The sequence below is a fragment of the Talpa europaea genome (assembly GCF_964194135.1).
Source record: "Talpa europaea genome assembly, chromosome: 6".
NCBI lineage: Eukaryota > Metazoa > Chordata > Mammalia > Eulipotyphla > Talpidae > Talpa > Talpa europaea.
Window position 1 is genome coordinate 86,806,657 of NC_140072.1, and position 26,031 is coordinate 86,832,687.

General features: G+C 31.6%; 1 protein-coding gene across 3 annotated transcripts in view; it reads right to left on the minus strand.

The window, feature by feature from the left end:
• Positions 1 to 26,031, minus strand: part of NBEA (neurobeachin) — a gene marked incomplete at both ends in the record, with an annotated part of 593,662 nt that overhangs the window by 367,870 nt on the left and 199,761 nt on the right. For all 3 annotated transcript variants that reach the window (XM_084235096.1, XM_084235095.1, XM_084235094.1), the window contains 3 exons: positions 3,222 to 3,349; positions 15,158 to 15,284; positions 17,484 to 17,638. In XM_084235096.1, the coding sequence (XP_084091222.1) occupies positions 3,222 to 3,349; positions 15,158 to 15,284; positions 17,484 to 17,638 (410 nt within the window). The remainder of the gene's footprint in view (positions 1 to 3,221; positions 3,350 to 15,157; positions 15,285 to 17,483; positions 17,639 to 26,031) is intronic.

Below are 26,031 nucleotides of genomic sequence, written 5' to 3' on the forward strand. Positions count from 1 at the left end.
GAAAGAAGATTTACACAGATATCAAACTTTCACCTCGAAGGGGTACTTAATAATGTTAATAACCAAATATATTTAGGAAAACTGGTTTTAGGGAAAAGATGAGTAAGTTTTGGATAAGTAAATGGCGGTTTTAATGGAGTATCTGGATAAAGATGCCTATGCTAGGTAGCTTTCAATCTGTCTGGAACTTCTCAGAAGACTAGGTGGACCTATAATGGAAAATAAATAAAAGTTGGAAACATAACTTTACTTTCAAAAGTGTGTGATTCTGCAACTATGAGGGAGTGATTCTAAGAGACATGCAGGAGTAAAGCCAGGTAGAGACAACTACTTTGCTGTAGGTTACAAGGGTAGGTGCCCTGAACAAGTGGTCAGTAAGCCTTGTTTTAGTATACTTTGTATAACTTTGTCTTATTATTGCATCTGCCACTATTTCAATTATGTTTTTGGTCTGTTTTCCCATTTGACTATAAGCTCCTTCAAGAAATATTATGTCTTATAAATCTCAACAGTGAAGATGCAATTATTTCATCTTTCTTTTTTTTTTAAATGAAAAACAATTGCAGACATTTAATAAATAAATAAATAAATTAAATGATTAAGGGTCTCACAAGGCCACAGCATCATAATTCCTGCAAATCAATGACTATGCCAAATCCAGAAAAAGAAGACAAAGTATACAGTACCAAAGCTTATCCCACAAAGTTTTTTGCTCCTGCTTTTTGCCAAATACCCACATATGTTTGGTTCCTTTTTTGTAGGCCACCTTTTAAAAAGTAACAGCTTTTCTGAGTTTCATATAACATACAATTCACTCTTCTAAATTACACAGCTCAGTTTTCAGTATATGTACAGTTTATGCATATATATAATTTTAGCACATTTTCAGCATTGCAGAACGAAATCTCATACCCAGTAGCAGCTACACCCTGCCCTTTTACCCTCAGTCCCTTTGAACCACTAAGTAGCTTTCTATCTCTATGTCTATGCATATTCTGGACATTATTGTGAATGGATTCATTAAATATGTAGCTTTTTGTGCCTGGCTTTACTTGCCCATAATGTTTGAATTTGTATTCATGTTTGTTTATTTTTATTCATGTTTGTTATTTATACAAAACATATCCAAACACTGAAATATGCAATGGAGATAAAGGAAGTGGATGCATGCTACAACATGAGTGAAACACTAAATATTTTTTATATTAATTTTTTTATTTTTTACATCATTGTTAATTTTTAAACAATATTTGCTTCCTCCCACCCCCTCAGGTGTAGTCCCTATAGAGTTTCCTCCCCAATGCACCTGTGCACCATCACCTCAGTCCCCTGTGCTCCTCGCTCCCTCTCTCTGATCCCTCTCCCTCCTCCTTCCCTGCAGGATGTCTGATTTATAATTGTCCATTTTTGCTTTGTTGTGAAACACTAAATATTTCTGAATGGTAAATCATCTTTCTTTTTGAAAGAACCAGTGAATATAGAGTTCATTCATTGCAATCAATCACATATACCTAGAATGAAGCTATTTAAATTTTATAGCCTCTGGTCAAGTCAATAGTTTGTAAGTTTCAGAAAACTTCATTAAAAAAATACATTTTTGATCTGTTTTGAATTAGTATGACTGATTTTAGAGTTCCATTCTTTGGAACATCTCCGACTTCATTTTGTAAGTACAAATAATAATGACAACAGTAGCATCCAGGACGATATTCCCACTCTTCTCAAAATTGTACAACAGACTCCCATGTCACACCTGTTAAAACCAAACACTCCTTTGTCTCTCTCTTAACCAACTGGTTTACCTCTGGTTTACCCTGGTTCACTCACAACACAATGTTTCTTCCTGTCTTTGATCCTGATAAATTTGCCCTTCTACCGCCATTTTAGGATCACTGCAGCAAATATTCTCCAGGCTGAGAATACTCTTCCAGTAAGTTGTAGGGCGTGCCTCCTTTAGGTTTTACATAAATGTAACTTTTATCAGAAACATCCTCTTTAAAAGCGAACCCTTCTCCTTTGGTATAATCTCAATCCCATGTTGTACTTACCCTTTTGCTTAACACTACCATCTTCTAGATGCCGTATCATTTAATTATTTATTGTGTTTAGTACTTATTTATGACCTCTTCTTGCTAGAATACAAGCCTCACAAAGACAGAGATCTTTGTTATTTAGTAATATGTTCTAAGTAACTACAATAAGATTTTTTTAAAAAAATGAATAAAGCAACAAGTGCCACTGTTTTTCAAACTTTATATGCATGATACAACTTAATCATCACAGAAACCTAGGAGGGAGATGCTATCATTGACTAGTTTATACAAAGGAAACTAAACTACAAAATGGCCAAGTAACTCACAAAGATTACAGAGCTAAGAAAGTAGTGGACCTATGATTTAAACTCAGTTGGGTTATTAGCTATTATTTGCTTCCCCTATTAGAAATCAATTGTGTAAAAGCAATTGAGACAATGACAAAATAGGAAAAGGAAAACATCCACAGTAAATAGGGAGATGAAAGTCAAAAAAATTATATAGGGCTGACAAGGAATGATGTCTAAAGCCATTATTAACTCACAGGATCATATGATATTGATTACCTCTTCCTGAAGCTCCTAAAGGTTTATTTTAAAAAAATTTAAAAAATAAGGGTTCAGATGACAATGTCTTTCAAAACTACTCCCCTACACAGATGCATTAATTAAATCTTCACAACAGCTAATTTATTGTCTTTGTTTCTTAATTCCACTTCATTTGCTGTTGAGTACAAGCCAAGTTTCATCAATTCTCAGTTAAATATTTCTTTACATTTTTAATGTCTTCTCAACTAAGGATTTTTACACTAAAACTGTTAGGTGAATAAGAAAGTCACTTAAAGAAACAGTGCTCTTAGAGTTAGAAGGAAATTTTAAAAACATTTCTTAGAAATCACATCATCCTAATGGAGGCTATACAGCAGCCCTATTATACTGAGATTAACAGAGCCTGAGCCTCCCATTCCAACAGTCTTTCAGAATTCTTCATTCTGTTATTAGCATTCACTCTTTAGCACATTATTTTTTAAAATGAATAAGTGAAATGCATATGAATATCAGAATTTGTGGAAGCAATGTTTTTACGTTCTTTTGGCAAGAAATAGTCCTCCAGAAGCACAAATTATGCCATGACAAATAAATACATCATACGGAACTAAAATAATTAGAACAGAGAGAGAAATCATACCTTCTATCAATAGTTCTTGTCCATGACTGCCAAGAAGTGTACGGGATAGGAATGGGGCAAAGTCTACAAAAATTTCACGAAGAAGAGGAGCAACTTTTTCCAAAGCTCTTTCAAGTTTTGCAGTGATGCTGTTGAAATTAAGACATAAAGACTGGTAAATATAATATTAAAAAAAAAACTTTACTTCTAAATTAAAATCTTTAAAAAATCATAAAACTCCAATTCTAATCCACAGAATAATGACAGCTTCAAGTAGAAGAACCTCCTTGTACAATTTCACTGTAGGACTGAAGCTAAATTAGAATTACTATATTGTGAAAACAAATTGGGATTCTGTATTCTACCAGGCTCCTAGACTCTGTTCATAGCTTTACAAAGAGATTTTTTTCTTGTAAACAATATTTTAATAATGCAGTAAAAGTACAGTATTTTAAGTACATTACATTACTTCACGAGTGATTTTAACATCTTTTGAAATAAGTCCTACTTAAAGAAATATAATAAGCAGTCTATAATCATTTTGAGGTAGTAAAATTTCATTTAATGAATGAATTTGACATTTAATAATTTAAATGTAGTGACCTAAATTCAATCTTAATAACTGAATATAATCATACTGAAACTACGAGCCAAGTCTTGATAGAGAAGTTTTAAAATGTCTTTTTTACCCATCATTCTATCCATTAAACATCTGAACACCACTATACATGAATCACTGTTCCAGCTACAATTAATCCTTGTTCTCAAGATTTCCCTGAAAAATCACTCAAAAGCTTGACACATAAGGGAGTAACAGAAATTCTGTATAATACAGCTGAATTGTTTTGTCAAAGTGGGCATTTTCCATTTCATAATCCCATTTGCTTTTATTTAGCAACATCTGTGTTATTATTTATATTGTTCACCACTTAACATTGTTTGACATTCTTGAAAACAACTCAAGTAGTATACGTAATAGAAAAAAAGAAAATGGTAAAGAAAATAATTCTGCTCAGGCATATAAATAACTTGGTAATGTTTCTCTCTCTTTCAGAAGTAACTGCTTTGTAGTAAGACTGTTTGGATGGATTTGTGGCTCTATCATATGATACCCACAGACATTAGACTATCTCTGCAAAATGAAAATGATTATACTATCTAGCCAGTGAGAATGGAATGATCTAAAGCAAGTAAAGTGCAAAGAAAAATACCGCACACAAAGTAGCAGGTTAATAATCATAACTCTTCTAACTGCTACAATGAATAAAACACAATGCAAGTACTCTTAAAAAATGTGACTGATGTATTTTAGAAAGTCAATGTAATAATATTAAGTTAGATCAGCACATGTTCTTCTACACTGAAAACAGTACAATAAGGCATTAAAGAATGCTTCAAAACAATAACACTTTCATTACATATGAGGAAAACATAATGACAAATATAATCTTAGAATACTTTGCAATATATTATTAATATCTAATTACTAATATTCAATAATATTTGAAACTAAACAATTGTATCTATGAAGTGACTGAATAGGGATTAAGGAATAATCTATGATGTCTTCTTTACTAATTTGAAATAAGCATAATTTGAAACTTTTGTGTACTCAAAGCTTACTATTGGTACTTCTATTTAACCAAATTGAGTCAACACTTTTAGACAAAGGAGAAAGTATAAAGGAAATTCAGATTTATGGAATTTCATAAACACTTAAAAAAATTGGAGAAACAACTTTAGGCAAGAAAATGCGACTTGGATGAAACCTTGCAAGCTTGCTAAATATAGTTTTCAATGTCCTCCCCTAATTTGAAATAAGCATAATTTGAATCTTTCAGTAAAAATAAAACTTCACGTTTGGATCTATTATTTCAATCACTCTTTCTAATCTCCACAATCATGTCCTCTAACTGCTCCCAGCTAAAGTAATCCTTTTACTAGGGAAGGTAAGTAAGAATATTTATGAGCAAACCAATGAACAGGAGAAACATCTAAATATGACCACTGTTGTTGCTGCACCTGAATTCTAAGTAAAGCAAGAATTTTTATTTTTATTTAAGATTAATTCATGAGAGTGAAATACTAGATTTACAGAGGTTCATATCATACCATACTATTGGATTGTAATTTACTATTGTCAAAGCAAATCTAGGAATAATTTTCTCTAGTTTAAGACTTTTCCATAATTTACAAGTCATAATATAGAGGCTTCAGAATGGCAAAAAAAAAAAAAACAAAAACAAAGAACAACTATGCACAGTAATCAAGTTAAATAGCTAATGGAAACTTCATTTACTCTAATTACCTAATTATATGTGTATAGAAAAAAAAGTATTAATTACCTTGCTTAAGGATAGTGAATAAAAATAGACAATTCTTCAGGAGTCAGTCCTTAAAAGATGTTTCAACTATCTTCTTACAAAATTTAATACAATATTAAATGTTATTCTTATATAATTTAAATTTTCTAAAAGGAGACATTTTAGCCAGCAAATCAAATGTGTTAGGTAAACTATTACCAAATCACGCCGCCAATTTCCTGTTTTAAACAATAACAAAAATTCTATGTGGGAAAGCTTCATCATCCCTTTTTTAAATGAAGAAAATGGACAGGTGATTTTTATTGTTGCTTTTACTAATATTTCAGATTTTTCACATGTATTTTAAAGGAAAGTAAATTTAGGTGATATTCATCCTTATACAATTTAAAATCTCAAAGGAAATAATAAAAATATTAATCTCAGTTTAAAATCCTTCTCTATTATCTGGCATATAGCCACTAGCCACAAAAAAAGAAAAAAAGAGGTCTATCCTTCTCTGAGAGAAACAATAACGTATGTATAAGAAGTCCAAAATGAAAATAATAATATAACCTTTTTCCCAAATTTTTCAAATATTTCCCTTGGGGAAAAAAAATCCCTTTTCAAGGCTCATATGAAAAATTTATCAGATTAACAGGTAAAAAAAGGTTTAAAGAATTAAAAATTGTATTAACAAGGGTCTCCCTGGTGGCGCAGTGGTTGAGTGCTGGGTTCCAAAGCTGCCCACAGTGCCAGTTCGATCCTCGGCCACCAGGAGAGTGTCCCAAATGGCGCATAGACTTCTCCTGCTGCCCATTGCTCCCCTCAGCAGTATACTTTGTCAATCTCCCTGTTCTGCTCCCTGCTCTGGCTCTGGTGAATTCTCTCACTCTCTCGAGCTTCTGACTGTACCCAGTGCTTGTATAAATAAATAAATAAATAAATAAACAAACAAACAAACAAACAAATAAATAAATAAATAAATCTTTAAAAAAAATTTATATTAACAAGGAAGAACTCCTTGGTCTTATCTCAAAAAATAAATGAATTTTTCTTTCCATTTTGAATATAATTTTTATTTATAAAAACAGAAGGAAAAGGGAACATATAACTATGAGAAGAAAACAAGTTTCCTTGGCAAATTATTTTGTAATTTTGTAATTAACATTTTATTAAATTCAAGAAAAAGTTTAAATTGTAATTTTTTTGGTTTTATTTGAAAGTATGTTTTAATTTATTCAAAAAACATATACTTAGTATATGACATTTTGTGCACAGAAATAACACAAAGGTGCACTAAAGGGGAAAATTTCCTTTCTTAGAATTTGGGAAAGTTCTTGAGCCCTAAATATACAATTTACTAACTCCAGGCTGAAATGTATTCCCTCAGCTATCCAATTCTTTCTCCTCACTCTACTTGTTTCACTCCCTTCAGTCTCACTAATGATATTTGTGATGGTATTTGACTTTCAATTATCTTTTTTGATAGTGAGTGCATAATCTTCTAAGAAAATGAATAACTGATTTCCACGAAAACTATTACTGCTGTAACGTAAGGAATTTATCAGCCACTAAAACACTATAGGAAAACAAAATATTCAAAAGAAATAATGTTTTACATGAAATTCTGTAGCTTAAATCCCTGTTATTAAAACATTGACTTAAAAATACAAGAGTTTATTATGGTGTTTTTAAAAAGCACAATTATTATCAGCTTTTATCTGTATTACTAGATATCTCAGGGATTTACAGACTCCAATATATTTAGATGGATAACAATATAATTAATCAGTAGGAGAGAAAAATGGCTACAGTTATTATCAATCTTACCAATTGTAACTTGAACTCAAGACATAAGCAAGGGCAATTAACACTTTGTCTCTTGTATTTCTATTTATTTAAACGTCCTTAAAAACAAATTACTGATTTATTTTCAAATGTTGTATCTTAAAATTCTAGAAAAATGTTAAGTTTACATTTAATTAGATCATTGCTTACATTGTGAGTTCTATTTTAAAAGACCCATTTATATTTACAGCACTTAATAAAGCTAAAATTTTTACTTTTGATTTTAATTTTTTTGGCCTTGGTCCTCAGCATTATGTCATAAATCTAAAAATATTCAATAATTTAACTTGGTAAAGTCCTTAAATTTCTTTATTCATTTCTAAAATCAAATAAAAAAAAAGAGTATGTATAAGTCCAAAATGAAAATATACCCTTAAGCAAATTACCTAAAATATGAACCTGAGATATAAAAAAATGATTACATTAGTGAACTCAATGACAGATTTTATTAACGAAATGTTCTTACATAAACTAAGGGATGCAGGCATAGGTAAATGATATGATTTGCTTGAACTCAGGTGGAAAGAAAAGATTAGAAGTGTATCAGTGAGGGCCTCCCCAGTGGCGCAGCGGTTGAGCGCTGGGCTGCGAAGCTGCCCGCAGCTTCTGCAGTGCCAGTTCAATCCCCAGCCACCGGCAAGGGTCCCACATGGCGCGCAGACCTCTCCTGCTGCGCCCACTGCTCCCCTCAGCGTGTCCTCCGTCTGTCTGCCTGTTCTGCTCCCTGCTCTGGCTCTGGTGAATTCTCTTACCCTCCTGTGCTTCTGACTGTACCCAACGCTTGTATAAATAAATAAATCTTAAAAAAAAAAAAAGAAAAGCAACACTAAATAAATAAAGAAAAGAAAACTGCTCTTAAAAAAAAAAAAAAGAAGTGTATCAGTGATAGCAAAACCATATATTGCTAGGGTAATTTCTTAATCAGTTACATACTATGACTAGTAATTGACAAAATTTACTTTGAATATTTTGTCTTGTTTTCTCTAAACTTTTAATATGAAATATAATTTAACATACTAGAAAGCTAACAAATGCATCCTAATTTCAGCATCTGTTAGCAATTAATAATTTTTTTCACTATAATTTTTTTAAGGTACAATCTACTGGGCAAAAAATGAAGTTGAAAATGATTATTGCTTTTTTTAATTTGTTCATGATCTTTTAAATTAAAAATGGTATTTTCTACTCATTCTTTGTTAAAATCATAAACATTTTCAAGTGTATGATATACAGGTAAAGAAAGCAGATGAAACTACTGAAGACTAAGAAATTTGGCATAAATTGGATTCTTCTCTGTGCAAGAAGTTTACTTGTTTATATGGCAAACTAAATTACAAATACACATTTTTCAAGTTTTAACAAAGGTGATGCTAGGATGTCTGCAGATAATCATAAGAACTTTTTTGGAGAGCATTTCTGGAAACTGCTAATTGGATGTTAGGTAGACAGAAAGAAAATGATGTGAAAGAAATTCTTTTCTAGTCAAGAAGTCAAATAAAATGATATAAAATTTAACTATACTGAAGCAAAAAATACAAAGTCCAGCAATGCCTCTTAACAGACAAAACAACAAACCCTGGTGCTGTAGAGTAAGACTAATTGTGTTTTAAATAGGTAATATTAAAACCTCAACTATTAATATTTTTCTACTACATAACAAATTTAATAAATTACAAAAGAAATTTCAACATGGCATATAAACAAATATTGTAGCATATTACCAAGACCCCTATTTATGGCAGAGAACCTCATTCCCTGTAAAGTTCTAGTAGCACTGCTGGCTAATGGCTCACAATTGAATTCCTCCTCCCCAGAAGGACCTGTTCCATCAAGTCCCTATAGCAGTAGCAATCTACATTCAAATACTAGTCAATGAGGACATAAAAAAAGCTCTCTGGACTCAGTTGTGGATATAATACAAATCATTTTCTACTTTCACAGCTTCCCCTTGGAATGGATCAGGGCCTCCCTTATGATGACATCACTTTTCTTCCTATCCAATCCTTCTTGCCCAATTCCTTACAGGTGGTGTGATAAACAGGTGGTTACTCAGCAATCCACCTATATTCAATGCTCTAAAATTTTGTTTCCAGGGGTAACGTTAGTTCATGAGTATCTTTTAGTACTATTTGATTCATGTAATATTTTTTGAAAACAGAATCTGACAGAATCTGAAAAAATCATCAATTAGTAAAATGAACTTTTAAAAAGAAATAGAAAACTTATATTTGGATGTAGAAACTTGGAAATGGTCACTCCAACACTAATGATAAAAAAAGTCAGAAAATCTACAAAACTATATAATCAGCTGAAATTTCAGGCAAAATCAACTAACCTTAGAATATGAAGACCAGAAGTTTCAGGGGACATGGGAGGAATGCAAGAACTAGTTTTCATAGGGCACAGTGCAGGAAGAAGACACACTGAATACCATATAAACTGGTAAGAAGTCAGTGAAAACTTCTAATAAATTGTTTAAGTCTAACTGTAAGCTAATGAGAAAGAAGAAATCCTTCAGAGCTAAAGGCAACAAAGCAGTGGTTACACTAATTTGCAGGCTCTTCTCCATAAACCTAAACATAACTCATTAACAAAAACTGAGAAATGGCCTCACTGTTATAGGTAAGAGGGGAAAGTAGTAACTGCCACAGAAAAGACACAAAGCCCTGTGCAGATCATTCCTACCTCTATCCTCAATGGAGCAAAAGTCTTAATACATTTTAGAAAAGGACAGTAATTCCTGTCACTTTCAGGGTATTTGAGTAAGCCTTTGCAGCAGGAGAAATGCAACAGAAATAGTCTACTCTGGAGGGAGAGGTAGGAAAAAACCTTGGGTCTTGATATCTAGCAATTCGCCAACCATATAGGGCATAATGGGCAGGCTCAATGGAAAATACTTCCAAGACCAGGGCAACACCAGCCGAAAACCAAGCCTAAATGAGGAAGACCGAAAAGAACCCCACACTCCCAAACATCAGGCTTGCCGGCATCCAAGAACAAATAACAGTAAATTATTATTGTCAAAAGTGTTACAGTATTGAGAAATTCCTTGAAGTATAGGATCAAAGAGAAGTCTAAAGGTGAGGGTAAGAACAGTAACATTAGTAAAACACTCTGACAAACCAGCCTCTAGATAAAAACAAAGTAAAATTAGAGATGTTTAAAGCATGTGGAACACAAAGAGTAATTAAAAAAAAACAAGAAAACTAAGCTATTGGATAGTGTAACTCCTGATTAGAATGACTTAATCTGAAGCATTAAAAATGCCAAACATAAGAAGACACAGGTCCATTTCCAGCAATAAATACTATAAATGTCAGTCACTACTGTTCTAAAAACAATTTCCAGTTTTCAAACAAAATGTATAAGACACACAAAGAAGAAAAACCAACAGAATCACAAACCAACTGAATCAAAACCAGAATTAGAGGTAAGCCAGATGTTGGAACTGTCAGACAAAGAATTTAAAATAACCATGATTAATATTATAATCAATAAATAGTTTAAAACAGTACACATGTATGAACACATGGGAAATTTCAGCAAAAAGAAACAATGCCAAAAACTGAAAAATACAGTAAAAGACATAATAGTGATTCCAACTGCCCTATGAATAGTCAATAAAGCCAAAGAAATAATCAGTGAGTCTGATGACAGACTAATAAGAAAAAATATATTGAGAAAAAAATGATGTGTGTGTGTGTGGAGAGAGAGAATGAATCCCAGAAAAAGAAATGTGGTATTCCTAGTTATGACTGCCAAAGATACCCAAGATAGACTCCCTGGAACTTGTGAACAGGTTATGTTACATGACAAAAGAAAGTTACCAACTAAAATTGAGGTTATGGATATGAAGATAGGTAAATAATCTTGGACTATTTATATTAATCCAATCTAATCAAGTGATCCTTAAAAAGCAGAAAACACCTGGGATAGAATAACAGAGGTTTGGCAGAAGAGGACATCAGATAGAGATCTCAAGTATGTGAAGAAAGTGGTGCATCTTCACTGATTTTGAATTTAGAGTGCTATATGCAAGAACTGGAAATAGGGTTCTAAGAGCTAACCAAGAGGAGTGAGACCCACAGTCAGCAAAGATACAGGGTCATTAGTTCTGTAGTTGCACAGAACTGAAGCCTGCCAATAACTTGAGTGAATCTGGTTACTTTCAGAGTCTTTAATTTAAAAAAAAAAAATGCAGCTCTGACAACACTTGGATTTTTAATTTTTTTTTCCTGTTTCTACACTGCACCTACCTACAAACCAACAGTCCACAATCACTGTCCATTGTAATCAAGAAACTGTCCTATGTAATCAAGAAACAGATCCACAGACAAGACATTTGATGGTCAACTGATTTCAAACCAATGAGCTAAGGTAATCTAAGGGTATTGAAACTGTGATACAAATGTGTCTAAAAACAAGTCCCAACCTTTACCTTACCACACACATAAAATTTAAGTGAAAAATGGATGAAAGGCCTTATGATAAAAGCTAAAACTACAAAATTTTTATGAAAAAATAAAGAAGAATATCTTCATGACTTTGGGGTAGGCACAGATTTCTTAGCCCACAAATGCACAAATCATAAGAAGACACTTTGTAAGCAATGGGCTTTATGAAAATGAGAAACTTTCTGTTCTTAATATATTTAAGAAAATAAAAATAAAAAAGCAACAGAATGAAATGAAAAGTTTCATAATGCATACATCTAAAAAAGTACATATATTCAGAATATATCTTACATTTGTATGTAAGACACAAGGAACTCTTACATTTCAGGAAGAAAAAAATAACCCTTATTTTTTAAAAGAAATATCTAAATATTTCAATGATCCATAAGCACATTAAAAAAAACCTCTCATCATTAATCACTGGCAAAATGGGAAAATACGTCAAAGACATTTAATTACTAGTCCTTACTAAGTTTATTGACAATACCAAATGTTGACAAGTACATGGAACAAGTAGAGCTTCTAAACACAAATAAAAAACGATACATTCATTCCGCAAGTTAGCAAAGGTATAGCTCAATTTTTTTTAAAAAAAGAAACATAAATAATATTCAACTAGCAATTTTATTTTATTTCCCCAACATGTGTACACGATAAGACTTACATCAAATGTCCACAGAATTTTTCTTTATAATATACACAAATTGGAAAAAATCCCAGATGTCTAACAACTGAATAAATAATAGCTTGTGGGATAGCTATATAATAGAGTAATTGGAATAAAAAGAAAAGTACTACTTATAAACAAAGTCATGGGTGAACCTCAACAGGATAAAGCTGAATGAAAGACGGAACACACAAAAAATTATATTCAATATGACTCTATCTTTGTGAAACCCTAGAGAAGAGAAATAAAAAGTTACAATGTTAAAATTCACATAAATCTTGCCAGGGCAAGGATGGCATGAATTATCAATGAGGGACAAGGGAACTACTGGGGGATATAGATATATCCTACATCTTATGTAGTCTTATAAATATATAAACTGATTAAAAGGTACACTCAAAAACTATTTTTATTGAATTTAAACATAAATGGTCTTATAGTTGATTTTAAAATTAGCGAACAAACATATAAATACACATTACTAAAGTCCAAAGAATAAATTAAATTAAATAAGAAACATAAGAATTCTACACAAAAAAGACATAAGAAATTTATTGAGAAATTTTTAACAAAAACCAAAGAAATGTAACGGATTGATGCTATCTATAGCATAGAAGTCACAATACTGGGAGGCAGTTATAGATGTAATATAATTCTAGATGAAACAGATGTAAAATGTCATTCCTTACCAATATTTTGGCAAGTTGTTTCTAATATGGGTATCAAAAAACTAATTCTAAAATTTAAATGGACATGCAAAACATGAACAGCACAGACATTTTTGGGAAAAAAGCAGGTTATTGTTAGTAACTGTAATAACATAATGTTATTGTGCTAATATATAAACAAATATATATTAACATATACGTTAATAACAATGTTAATTATGATAGCATAGCACAAAGATGGACCAACAAACGGGTAGAATTGAGTGCCGAATCAGAATAAATAGAAATACTTGATTTGTGACAAAGTGACAGAGCATGGAAGAAGGAAAAGTATTTGAAATACATGGTGCTGGATCTTCTTAACATCCATGCACTCCTACTTCTAATGATGTGCAAAAATCAATTTCAGATGAATTATACATCTAAATATGAGTAACAAAGAATGATGCAGATAGAAGATAAGGCAGGGTAAAAGTAGGCAAAAGTTTAACCTACAATATAAAAACTACTAACAAACAAAAACTTGTTAAGTTGCATTTTACTAAAATTTATACTTTGTTGATGAACACAGACCACACCAATAACCAAAACAAAAGCTACAGAAGTGGGAGAGATACAATGAAATATAATGCTTAAATGGCTCATTTTCAAAAGGCATAAAGAACTTATATAAATTAATACAACAACCCAGTTTTTAAAAAATAGGTAAGAGTTTTCAATAGACAAACCACAAAATAATAAAAACAAAAGACTAATAAATAGCATAAGATGTTCAATTTAATTAATCACTGGGAAAATACCAACAAAAGTACACTGGAATACCACTACAGTTAAAAATGCAAGAGTAACAATACAAAGTATTGTCAAATATATAAAGAAATAGAATTCTCATATGCTGCTACTTAGTTAGCTGGCATAGCCACTTTGGAAAGTGATTTGGCATTATACAGTAAAATTAAACATTTTTTAATTACATTTATTTTTTATGAATCAGCAATTCTTCTCTAAGTTAGTGACCCAACATATCTGTAATGTACCCAAGAGTAATGAACAAGCAGCATTATTAAGGAAAAGGTGGCATTATTTTCAATTGTCCCAAACTAGAAAATCCCAAATGCCCATCATCAATCACTAAAAGAGATTATTAACCATGGTAGTATAAATTGAATAAAAATAAACTATCACCACATGGATAAATCTCATAACATAATGCTGAAATAAGTCAGAGAATACATACTGTGCAATTCAATTATGTAGAGTTCAAAAAAGACAAAACTAATCTAGTACTAAATGTAAGGATGATGAATTTGAACAGAAGTAAGAATACTGACAGAAAAGAAGAAGAAAGTGTGGGCTCTAGGGCACTTATAACATTCTATTTCTTGACTTGGGTAACAGTACTAGAATGTCCATTCTTCACTTGTATATGCTATGCTTATGTGACATTTCAATAATAAATGTAGAATACATATGCATTTATGTATATGTACAATTTTAACTCCAAAATTACAGGCCTGTCTGTAGAAATGCTCTTTCTTACTACAAATCATTTTTACCTACTTAATCACAACAGAAAAGATGTTTGATTATTCAAGTCCAAATTATATATGAGAAAGCTACATATAATTTTGCAGAATTATTCTGAAAGTTTATAATTTAATATTTCAGTCTCACCCTAAAGATATCAAACTTTATCATGTCACTATTTGTGCAACATTTTATTTTATTAAATATAATAATATTCACTATTAAACAGAGGATTGCAAATTAAACAGAGAAAACTACTCAAGATTGCTCAGTTTAGACTTTGAAACATTATAACTTATTTTCATATAATAAATAGCTAAACATGGAAATCATGAAATATAATCACAAATACTTAAAATTACTTTAAAAAATTGTGTACTATTTTGTGTACACTTTGTATACTATTCTAAAAAATTATTGTGTACTATTTCACTCTGTTTGAGGTGGGGGAGGGAATAAAATGGATAAAAAAACATATAGTTATGTATACCTCATGTTTTCAGCTGAATCTTCTGGCATTGGAGCCACAGTTTGTACAGCTGGAAGGTTTTTGCTGGTAGCACCATTCACAAAACTAGAAGAGGAGGATGTGGAGGAGGATCCTGAATCCACGGCACCTATTTCCAAAATAGTCATTTTCAGCCTTAAAAATATATTTGATAAAATATTTTTAATTACATCATACTATCTTATTTTGAAAGGATTGCTCATCTGAATTTGAAAACAGAATTTGACAGAAAATCATTGGCACTCATTACAATTAAAAATAACAGCTGTTGCATTAAAATCCAGTTGGTTTGTTTATGTTAATCTAATAAAGCTACATATTATTAATGTGGTATAAATAAAAGATGCCAACAGATGAAAATCATTTTATATAAAATAGGGCATATAAAACAAAATGATTCACTTAGATGAAAATTTGTTCTTATTGTATAGTATTTTTAGTGCTCATTGTATAAAATGTAATTTGCAATGAATTATCTGAGCATTAATTTATGGTACTACAGAATCAAATGCTCATTTTGATAAAAATGATTGCTTAAGAAGGTCATGAGTTAAATTCTGATTTTAAAAACAGTAAGCTCTCTTCAATGATATGTCATATTAGAACAGATACTTCTATAATACATCACGTAAGTATATTAAATAGCTGTGGAGTTGAGAGACATCTAGTGTTCCTAAATATAATCTTATCTTATACATATTCCCATAAAACTAAGTTGCTCACTGGAATTTCCACATTAACAGACAGCATGTATGTGCCAAACTGTAAACTGGATAACTGACCCAGTTTAGGTGTTGGCCTACAATGTGTGTGTGCGTTTGTATGTGCAAATTTCTAACTTTTCTCAAAAAGATATTTATTATCTACATTTTCTTTTTCACTGCAATATCATATATTTTTATAGCATCATGAGGCCTTGCTACTATCACTTCCCATATCTTCTAATTACTACATAAAATAGAAATTAAAATATATATGTTGTTTCATATAAAGATTTAAAAAGGCACATAAACTTTTTATTTACCTATCTCCTAAAAATAAGAATTTATTCAATAAAGAATACAGACTTTTCCCCTACTATTTTGGAACGTTCTAAAATTCTTAACACTTTCTTGGTCTATATTTTCATAAAAGAAAAACATTTTTATCCTCTTTCTAGCAAGCAGAGTGAGTATAAACAATAAGGTTGTGAACTGTAAACAAGAATAGAAAAACCTTATATTCTTTGATAAGATCGGTAAATTTATTTACAACATAAACCAAAGATGTTATGTCCTTTAATACAATGCAATTATGTTTATATGCTAATAAAATATGCTCAATATAGTACATTCTACTTACTACAACCCCATAAATGTGTTGTTCATGATATATCAGACTCAGGTGGTATGATAAACAAGATAGATACAGAAAGCACAAAGAAGATCTATGAAATTAATAAAAATGGGAAGAATCTAAGTAATGATAATAAATGGAAAAGTTCAATTCTATACAGTTTGGAGAAGAGAAGGGTACTATAGTCAGGGAAGAAAAGTCAGGGATCATCTTGCGTTGTATAAATACCTAAAATGGAATCACAAAGATTTGGGTAAGGATTTATTTAGCTAATAGTCAACAGGAACATTTCTGGAAATTTACAAAAATTATTATTTTAGGCAGCCTTTTAAAATTTGTAGAGATTTGGATTTTTTCTGTCCCTAGAATCATTAGGAAATGTTGGACAATGAGTGGATAAAATTTTAATCCAAGTACATACATTAATTCAATATTAAACAATGGTTCTTTTCCACATGCACTTTTTATTTTTCTCCAGTTGAGGCTCTTGCTTACTGTCAAGGTTCTTAGGGAAACTTTGCCTTCCCTTAGAGGATTTAGCAAAAAATATACATTAAGATTCAACCAATAAACATAACTACTCTATTTTCTGTCACTAGCATATTAAGTACACCTTGATATTCTTGATACAATTTAATGATGTTTACATAGAAAACTTCAGTGTTCAAATTATCTTTTGGTTTTGCTCGCCAAATACCTTTCAATAATCTGACTTTACTCTGAAAATAAATAGTACTGTGTTTTGAGAAAACCCAAAACAGAAACCAATAGTGACCTCTAAAGTGACAACTAGAAAAACAATCTAGAACTACAGATAAATTCTGAATGGTAGAAGTATAATCATTTTAAAGATTAAGATAAACTGAAATGATCAAAGTATCTTAACTTTTAGGATCAAATAAGCAGAAAAATGAAGATATTAGAAAACAGAAAGAAAAAGATGAGGTATCACAAAAATATTTAAGGACAATACCTGTTGTATTAATCATACTTTTTGGTGTAGCTCCAGTAGCAGCAAATATATTAGAGGTACTGCCTGTTGGCAGCCCACTTCCAGCAGCAGTGGCTCCCACAGTGGTTACAGCTAAACTACCTGGAGGTGGTTTCTTAACAGGCACCACAACACTTCTGCAAAAAAAGAAATGATGGGCAATGATAACCACATGGTTTAAGATGAATTCTAATCCTGTAGTGAGTGCTGATTTTCTTTCTTTCACCTGTCTGTATATATTTTTTTTACCTTTTGAGTCCAACTTTATCGCTAAAAAGGATATGGACATTAAGAATAGATGGTAGTTTGCTGACTACTATATTGTATTTGCCAAAAATTTATGTAGAATTTGGAGTTCACAAACCTTTCTAAAGATGATATGTGGGTTACAGTCAAAACCTTGGAAAATATGCGCTTAACTTAGAATATTTTATATATGCAGAGACTTAGGCAAAATACACATAAACCGTCTATCTTATCTATATTATATTCTCCATATTTAAAAAAAAACATGAAAACCTTTGACAGCCAAATTCTAAGACTTCTTCATCGTAAAGCTAAAAATGAAACTAAGAAATACAGAATAACATCTAGTAACATAAGGAAATTATGCTTTATTTTTCTGAAAAAAAAATGTTTTTCAAAGATGAACATATTGCTTTTATCTGTGTTTCAAATACATAGCAAAAAAAATGTAAAGTCACTAATCTAAACTATTCTACTCCTCATATATCTGGTATTCATGTTGACAGATACCTAGAGCCCTCTACACTATACACACATTACAATTTCAATTTTCTGTATTCAGATTATTATGTCCATGTTTTCCTAGACAATTTCATACTTCTGTCCCATTAATGACTGAAAAAAATAAAGAAGTGGATAATTATACAACATATAATCTATAAATTCATACATACTCCAAGGATGCAAAGCTTATCCTCAAACTAGTGCAAATCAATTAAATGTACTTCAACAAAAAAATTTCATTGACTGATTAATTATATATTTTGTAATATAATGAGCAGCACATAGTACAGGTAAACTACAAATGCTTCCATCAATGAATTCATCCTATCTCAAAGCAAGGGATTTACATTGTGATCCAAGTATTTATTGAACACTAGGATGCAAGAAGGACTGTATTCTGAAATATAGCAATCAAAATTTCTGCCCTCAGTGAACTCACATTCCAATAGGGAGAGAGAAAATATAGTAACATAAAAGAAAATATCAGGTAGTAAATGCTATGAGAAAAATCAGGCACAAGAACAAGCAGTTAAAAGAAGACTCACTAAAAAGGTGATGTTTGAAGGAACCCTGAGGTGGGTGAGTGAATGGTATGGTGACATTCATGGAAGAATATCAAAAGCAGAGGGAGAAGGAAGAAGGTTGTGTGACTTGAGAAGACTGTGCAACATGGACAGTTTTAAGAGATAAGTATTAGGGACTCAGATCATAGATTCTTGTAATCCATTTTAAAACCTTAACATTTTCTCAGAATGGGATCAGAATTTTTAAAAAAGCAGAGGAGGAATGTGATCTTAGGTTATAATGGATCACTCTGGTTGTTATGTTAAAGATAGACTTAAAGTTGGAAAAGCAATGGGAAGAGACTGGCTAGGTGACTATAACAATCCAAGCAAAAAAGATAATTTGGGTTTGAATGCTTGGATCAAAATGCTAGGTGAAACTATTGAAAAAAATGGGTCAAACACTGGACTACATTGAGAAGGTAGAGCAAACAGGTTTGAATACTGGATATAGGTGTGAAAAAATGTATTTTTTTTCTTGTTATTAATTTGTTTTTACATTGTTTATTTTTGCACAGTATTTGATTTCTCCACTCGGGTGTAGTCCCCATAAATATCCCACCACCACATCACCCATGGAGCATCACCAGGATCCCTTATGCTCTTCCCACCCCTCTTTTGATCCCTTTTCCTTCCCTTCCCCTGCTTTAAGCCTCAGCTCTGTAGTTGCCTACAAGTTTTGTCTTTTTTTTTAACCCATTGTTCAGTTTCCCTATATTCCTCCTATAACTGATAGCATCCAATATTTTTTTGCCCTCTGACTTATTTTACTGAGTATAATGTGCATATTTTTGTCCTAAGAAACAGAAAGGGCAGAGCTGCCATTAACCAAGATAGGGGCACCTATGATTGGAGTTTTTTTTTTTTTTTTTTTTTTGTAATATATGGTAGGTTACTTTTTTATCCAGGCAGGATGCTGCACAAGAAATTAGGTAGATGAGTTCTAGTTTCTAGTATAAGTGACAGATTTGAGCTGAGCCATAAATTTAGGAGTTCTCAGCCTATATGCTATTTAAGCTAGAAAAGTAGATGAATGAGCAAAGTATGTGTAAATGAATAAAAGAAGTAGTGCAAGGACAGTTGGGGGGGGTCTCTATTAGTTTCATGAATTTCACAAAAAGGATAGTACTTTATCTGTATACATCGAGATTTGTCCTAAGTATAAAGTGAGATCTGAAGAATATGCTTTTAAATATAATTAGTGATGCATTAAGGCAAGTGTGTTTCATATTTGTGGTACTTATAAGCATCCCTTTCTTCATTGTGTTCCCTCCCCCTTTGCTGTAATCCTTAGGGAGTACTTATAGGTGAAAGGATAACTACAGTGAGAAGACTGGGGATACAATGACAACTGAGATGTAACTCATGCCTCACAGCTACTTGAAGAAAATATAAGAAATGAATCAGCTGTGCAACATACTTAATAATTACTCTGATCAGAGTTATGCAAAAGGCCTTTCAGGAACAAACATGTGTGAGTATGTACATTTTCAGGAGAGAGTGAAATGAATATAAAAAGACCAATAGAATTATCCAGGAGGAGAAGAGTTCAGTTGTAAAATTTAGTGAGGCAAAGAGATATTAAAAACATAGGCTGAAGTATTGGCAAATAGATCCTTAAGTCTACGGTGAAGGTGAGGACATTCTATTTGAAACTATTAAGTTCATTCTTAATAGTTTGAATAAATTATTTCAAAATCTTCATCAATTTTACATTTAAGAAAAATGCCTCTAGCATAAATGTGGAAAATAATTTGTGGGATGACCCTTTTGGAAATAATGAGGCCAGTTACGAAGTAATAAGGAATTCACTGGAGAGATGCAAGGCCCTAAAGATAGTTAATAGCTTTGGGAATGAACATCTCATATATTTTTCTGGATTTGGGTGCTTTAACCAAGTTCAAAATAACCATCTGTACTTAAAAAAAAAAAAAAAACTAAGTACAGTGCATTTGATTTGTTATAGGATTCTGCAACTTTGTGGAACTATTTATTTATTTATTTATTTATTTATTTATTTATTTATTTATTTATACAAGCGCTGGGTACAGTCAGAAGTGCGGGAGGGTGAGAGAATTCACCAGAGCCAGAGCGGGGAACAGAACAAGCAGAGAGACGAAGTGCACTGCTGAGGGGAGCAGCGGGTGTGGCAGGAGAGGTCTGCGTGCCATGTGGGACCCTCTCCAGAGGCCGGGGATCAAACTGGCACTGCAGAGCTATAGGCAGCTTTGCAGCCCAGTGCTCAACCACTGCGCCACCAGGGGAGGCCCTTTGTGGAACTTTTTAAAATGCATTATTATGTGTATGTAGGAAACAAAAAGTCCCTGAGAACCAAGAGGATAAAGATCACATGACTAATTACAAAGAAAGCCATTATTAAAAGTCAGTTGTCCTAATTTCCAGATTATCATTATTTCCATAATGAGATTTATAGATGTTAAACACTGATGCTGAAAGAAAAATGAAACTTTGAGAAAAACAATTTATTACTGATTTCAGGGTGACCTTACAGTTTACCATAGCTCATAAGAAATCACAGTTACTGCTATGCTATGCTATTTCCATGTTTCATTAGTCTTTAACTTGTAAATTATCTAGAGTAACAATAAAAATATGTATAGAAAAATAAGATTATTTCATTAATCTGCCCTATAAGATATTTAAGAGAGATACTTTTTCAGCCAATTGAATGTCTGTTTAAGGTAGGAGAGACAAAAGAAACAACACTGGGAAACTTAGAACAAGTGGAGGTTGGATCTTCTGGCCACTGACTTAAAATACTATAACCTGGGCACTCAGAGTATAATAAAACCTGCGATTTTAATGGGTAGAAATCATAGAAACTCTGAATTTTAATGGCTAGCAAAATTTTTAATCAACTTTGATTACATGAATTTGATCATCCTATAATGAAATGTAATGATACCACTTTTTTTTTTAAATACAAGACTGTAAGACCAGAAATTGAAGTTCTCAGTAATTATATTTTTTCATAATCTTAATTCTGAATTTAAAGAAATCAAAGTAAGAGGATCCCATCAGCACTACTAAATATTATTTACCCTAAATTATTATTCTTAGAAATAACATTAAAAATATTAATGTTAAAAAATCAGAGAGAACCAGCCTGAAGTGGTAGTTCAGATTTAAAAATATAAAGGCTTTCTATAATTTTTCTGTCCTATTTATTTACAAAAAATGTTTCCATAGATTTTCTTTTTCAGAGAAGAAAACACTTAGAAGCAAGGCACTCTAAAGTTGAGGGGAAATATACAAACTAATTTGTCTGGACATATCAAATCCAGTTATTCCCATTTAAGCAGGTTTGTAAAATCAAAAGTAATGAAATACAAATCATGTAATGTCAATGTTAGTCAGAGAAGAAACACAACTAGATGCTTTTTGTGGTATCTCAAACATTTTTTAAAAAAAACATGTATGAATTAAAATGTATGGAGAAAAATACTTTTTTTTTTTTTTGGTATTTTTTTTCTAACGGGGATCTCAAGAATCCTGGGATTAAGACTAAGCAAAATCACAGATAGACCAAATTCTCAAAAGATTAAAAAAGCAAGTGGATATTCAAAATTAAAATTTTAGCTTAAAACATAGGGTAAAGCTTAATAGTGGTTTTAGAGAAAATAATTCAATCTAAATGTTAGTTGCTAATACATAAAATTTATAGTTCAGTTAAATATTTATAAACCAAAGATCCTTAAAGAAGTCTTATCAAAAGAAGTACCCTTATTAGAGAAATCTGTATTGATTTATGAATTCTATGATGAGGCTATTAAAGCTTTTCTGTCTCTTTGCTTCACAATAATAGAAAGCTGTTACAGTTTCATAACAATTGGTTATAATTTCATAACAATTCCCTCTATGCATATAATGCTCTGTCACTATAGAATAATACTTAGGATCGCTAGCATTTTCAGTGCTATACAAAACACAGATATGCATTTATTAGGCTACTTAGTGTAATCAAAGACATATACCTAAATATATACAAATGATAATTAAAGGAAACAATAAAAAATCAACATTTTCCATATATGTAAATAATATTTCATAATAAAATCCAATGAAATACTTAGTATTAAACAAGTTTATTTTAGATAAGTCTGTTTCTAAAATTTGATGTTGCAATTTACCTAATGAAAATTACATTATAAGCTTCAAATTAAACATGGAAATGTTCCATCCTAAGTGGAGAGTAACACCCTAGGTAAAACAGAAGTTAACATAGCTCAAATTTTATCAGTTGCTATAGGGAGTCTTTCCAAAATTACAGTGTTGAATAAATATAAAGGATACACTGTTTTCAAGAGAACCAATAAAACACTGGTTAACAAAAGTAAGACCCCAGATGATTTCCACTGAAATTGTACAATATTACTAGAAAGTATGATTTAGTTACAAAGAAATGACCGAGTTTATACCTATTTTTTCAACTAAAGATAAAAAAGGAAAATACATTATCGGTTGAGTAAGACCCATGATAATTCTGTTTTTGAAAATGGTAGTATTCAGGTCTTTGCTTTGGAAAGTCTGTCATCTTGGATCCTATTTTCAAGGAATCCAATCTGATGTTAAAAGACATGTCATAACTTGGATTTCAGGTTTTAGTGCTTCAGAAATATGTTTATATACTTTATAATGTAATTATAGCTACCTTAAGACAGATAAGGTGAATGGTGGCAATATATTGGAAATATAATTGAAAAATGCAGTTGTCCAGAAGCACTTGTGGGGATGATGTCTCTGAAAGGCTGCTCAAAGCTACAGAGTTTGAAGTTAAATTTTTGATGTTGTCACTCTCAATCTATTGAATGGCTGACAGACAATCAAACCCGTCTGGCTGGCTGGCAGCTCATTTTGCTGGCAGGTGGCAAACAATTAGACACACCAATTTGTGCCTCCTGATGACATTAAAGCATGAAACTAAGTTGTATGCAGGGCCTAGTGATTTGTGTGAAAGCATTTCAAAAATAATACTCTTTGCCGTGGCAACTCATTTCAGACTGCCACCTCCCATTATGGCTTTGAGCAGTGAAGACGACAGACTTGAGTTACGTGCACTGCAAGGCCGCTTCTGTTCAATCCGTCATCAGCGCCCCCTGAGACCTCAATCCCCTCCTTTCATCAATATCACCTCATCATTTACATTTGATAGTACTTGAGCTACTGCATATATTAACTAACTAGAGGCCCTTTCCTAAAAAGGAATTGAAATATGCTTTGTGTGCCTCAATTTCATTTCTACTTATACAATTTAGAATAATGATTACACTCCCACTGCATTTCACACAAATGCTACCAGGAGCAAATGGAAAGTCCTATTTTTTTTTTTTATAGCAGAATTTGCAAAAGCATAATGAATTCTGAATAGCTAAGTTATTTGCACTCAGGTGATTGCTGTAAGTTTTGATGAAAAAATTGCTCTAAAAGTAAATTTAAAGTATTTTACTTACTCTTTATTTCACTAGCTTTCCTATGCAAATTCTAATAATTCTGCATAATCTTTTGTATTTTAACAAAATTTAAATATAATTTAAAATTAAATGCAACACAACATGTTTATGACCCTAAATTAAAGTACTGCAACATTTATTTATAGATATATAAAATTACAGATACTTACATGCAAATGATTATACACATTAATAAACACATGTATATATGTAATCTAGGAACATAAACCAAACAGATGCAATAAAGGACATCTATATGAAATGGCATAAGGAATACTCAATTTACGACACAAATGAACATCCCAAGATAATATTAATACAAATTATTTTTAAAAAATCCTATATTTTGTGGATCTTCTTTTTTTAAGTTTTTAAAACTTTTTGAAAATCATTTTATTTTATGAAAATTATTTGCAAACATTTTATCTTCTTGCACTATTTTGTAAGTTCATAGAAGACAAAGTTACTTTTATCCATCTTTATGAACTACTCAATGACTAGCAGATTTTCACAATAGATTCTAAAGGAATATCTGTAGGACACTGGCTAAAACATTTACAGGCATAGTTTAAATTATCTTTGCATACAGAAAAAGATCATTTATCTTAAATGAAAGGACTTAAACACCCCACATCTAACCCTAAACACTAAAAAAATGTTTTCCTTAATTTAGGAAAGGAGTTTGGAAATTTCAGAGAAAGTAACTACAAAACAAGGTATTACACTTGACTGTGTACTTTTTGGTTTTCCAATTTAAGAAACATTTGATTTCCTAACTTGAAATTTTCTTGCTAAAACAAACAAAAAAACTATTATTTGTCAATCACCTCACACATATACATAAAAATATTTTGTAGGTAAAGTGTCCTAACCATCCGTAAAGATTCAATTCAGAGGAAAAGCAAATACATTCATTAGCTTATACGTTAACATGTAAACATATCTGGGATTTGTATCAATCCTAGTGTCAAAGTACCACTGCTAGTCATTGGTGAGTATACTAAAATATTTTCTAATGTTATACGTTTTTAAATAGTAGGACATGTAAATACACTTCTAAAAGTTGTATTATGCTTCTGTGACGAATTGTTTTTATGACATGTATATAGGACCAGAAATAATTGTTTTCAACTCAAAATTCCCTGTATGATTTAACATTTGAATGTGGCTATATGGCCTTGAGACAAATAACTGAGAAACCTAAAATCTTTTTTAGCTATATTTACTTTCAAATACATGCCACAAACTATATTTTTTACATCAATTCTGAAAATCTATAAGGAAGCAGATTACACATAAAATTTTGAAATTGTTTTCATATACTTTCTTTTTTCTTTCATTTATTTATATATATTTTACATCATTATTCATTTTTAAACAATGTTTGCTTCCCACCCCCTCAGGTATAGTCCCCATAGCATTTCCTTCACCAGTTCACCCATGCACCATATACTTTCATTTAAAATTCCTTTTTTTTTAAAGATTTATTTGTTTATACAAGGACCAGGGTACAGGCTGGATGTGCGGGAGGGTGAGAGGATCACCAGAGATAGAGTGGGAAACAGAACAGGCAGACTGACAAAATACACTGCTGAAGGGAGCAGCGGGTGAGACAGGAGAGGTCTGCTGCACCTCGTGGGATTCTCGCCGGCTGGCCAGGATCGAACCCGCGCTGCAGAGGCTGTAGACAGCTTCACAGTGTGGCACTCGAGTGTCTGTGCCACCAGGGAGGCCCTCATTTAAAAT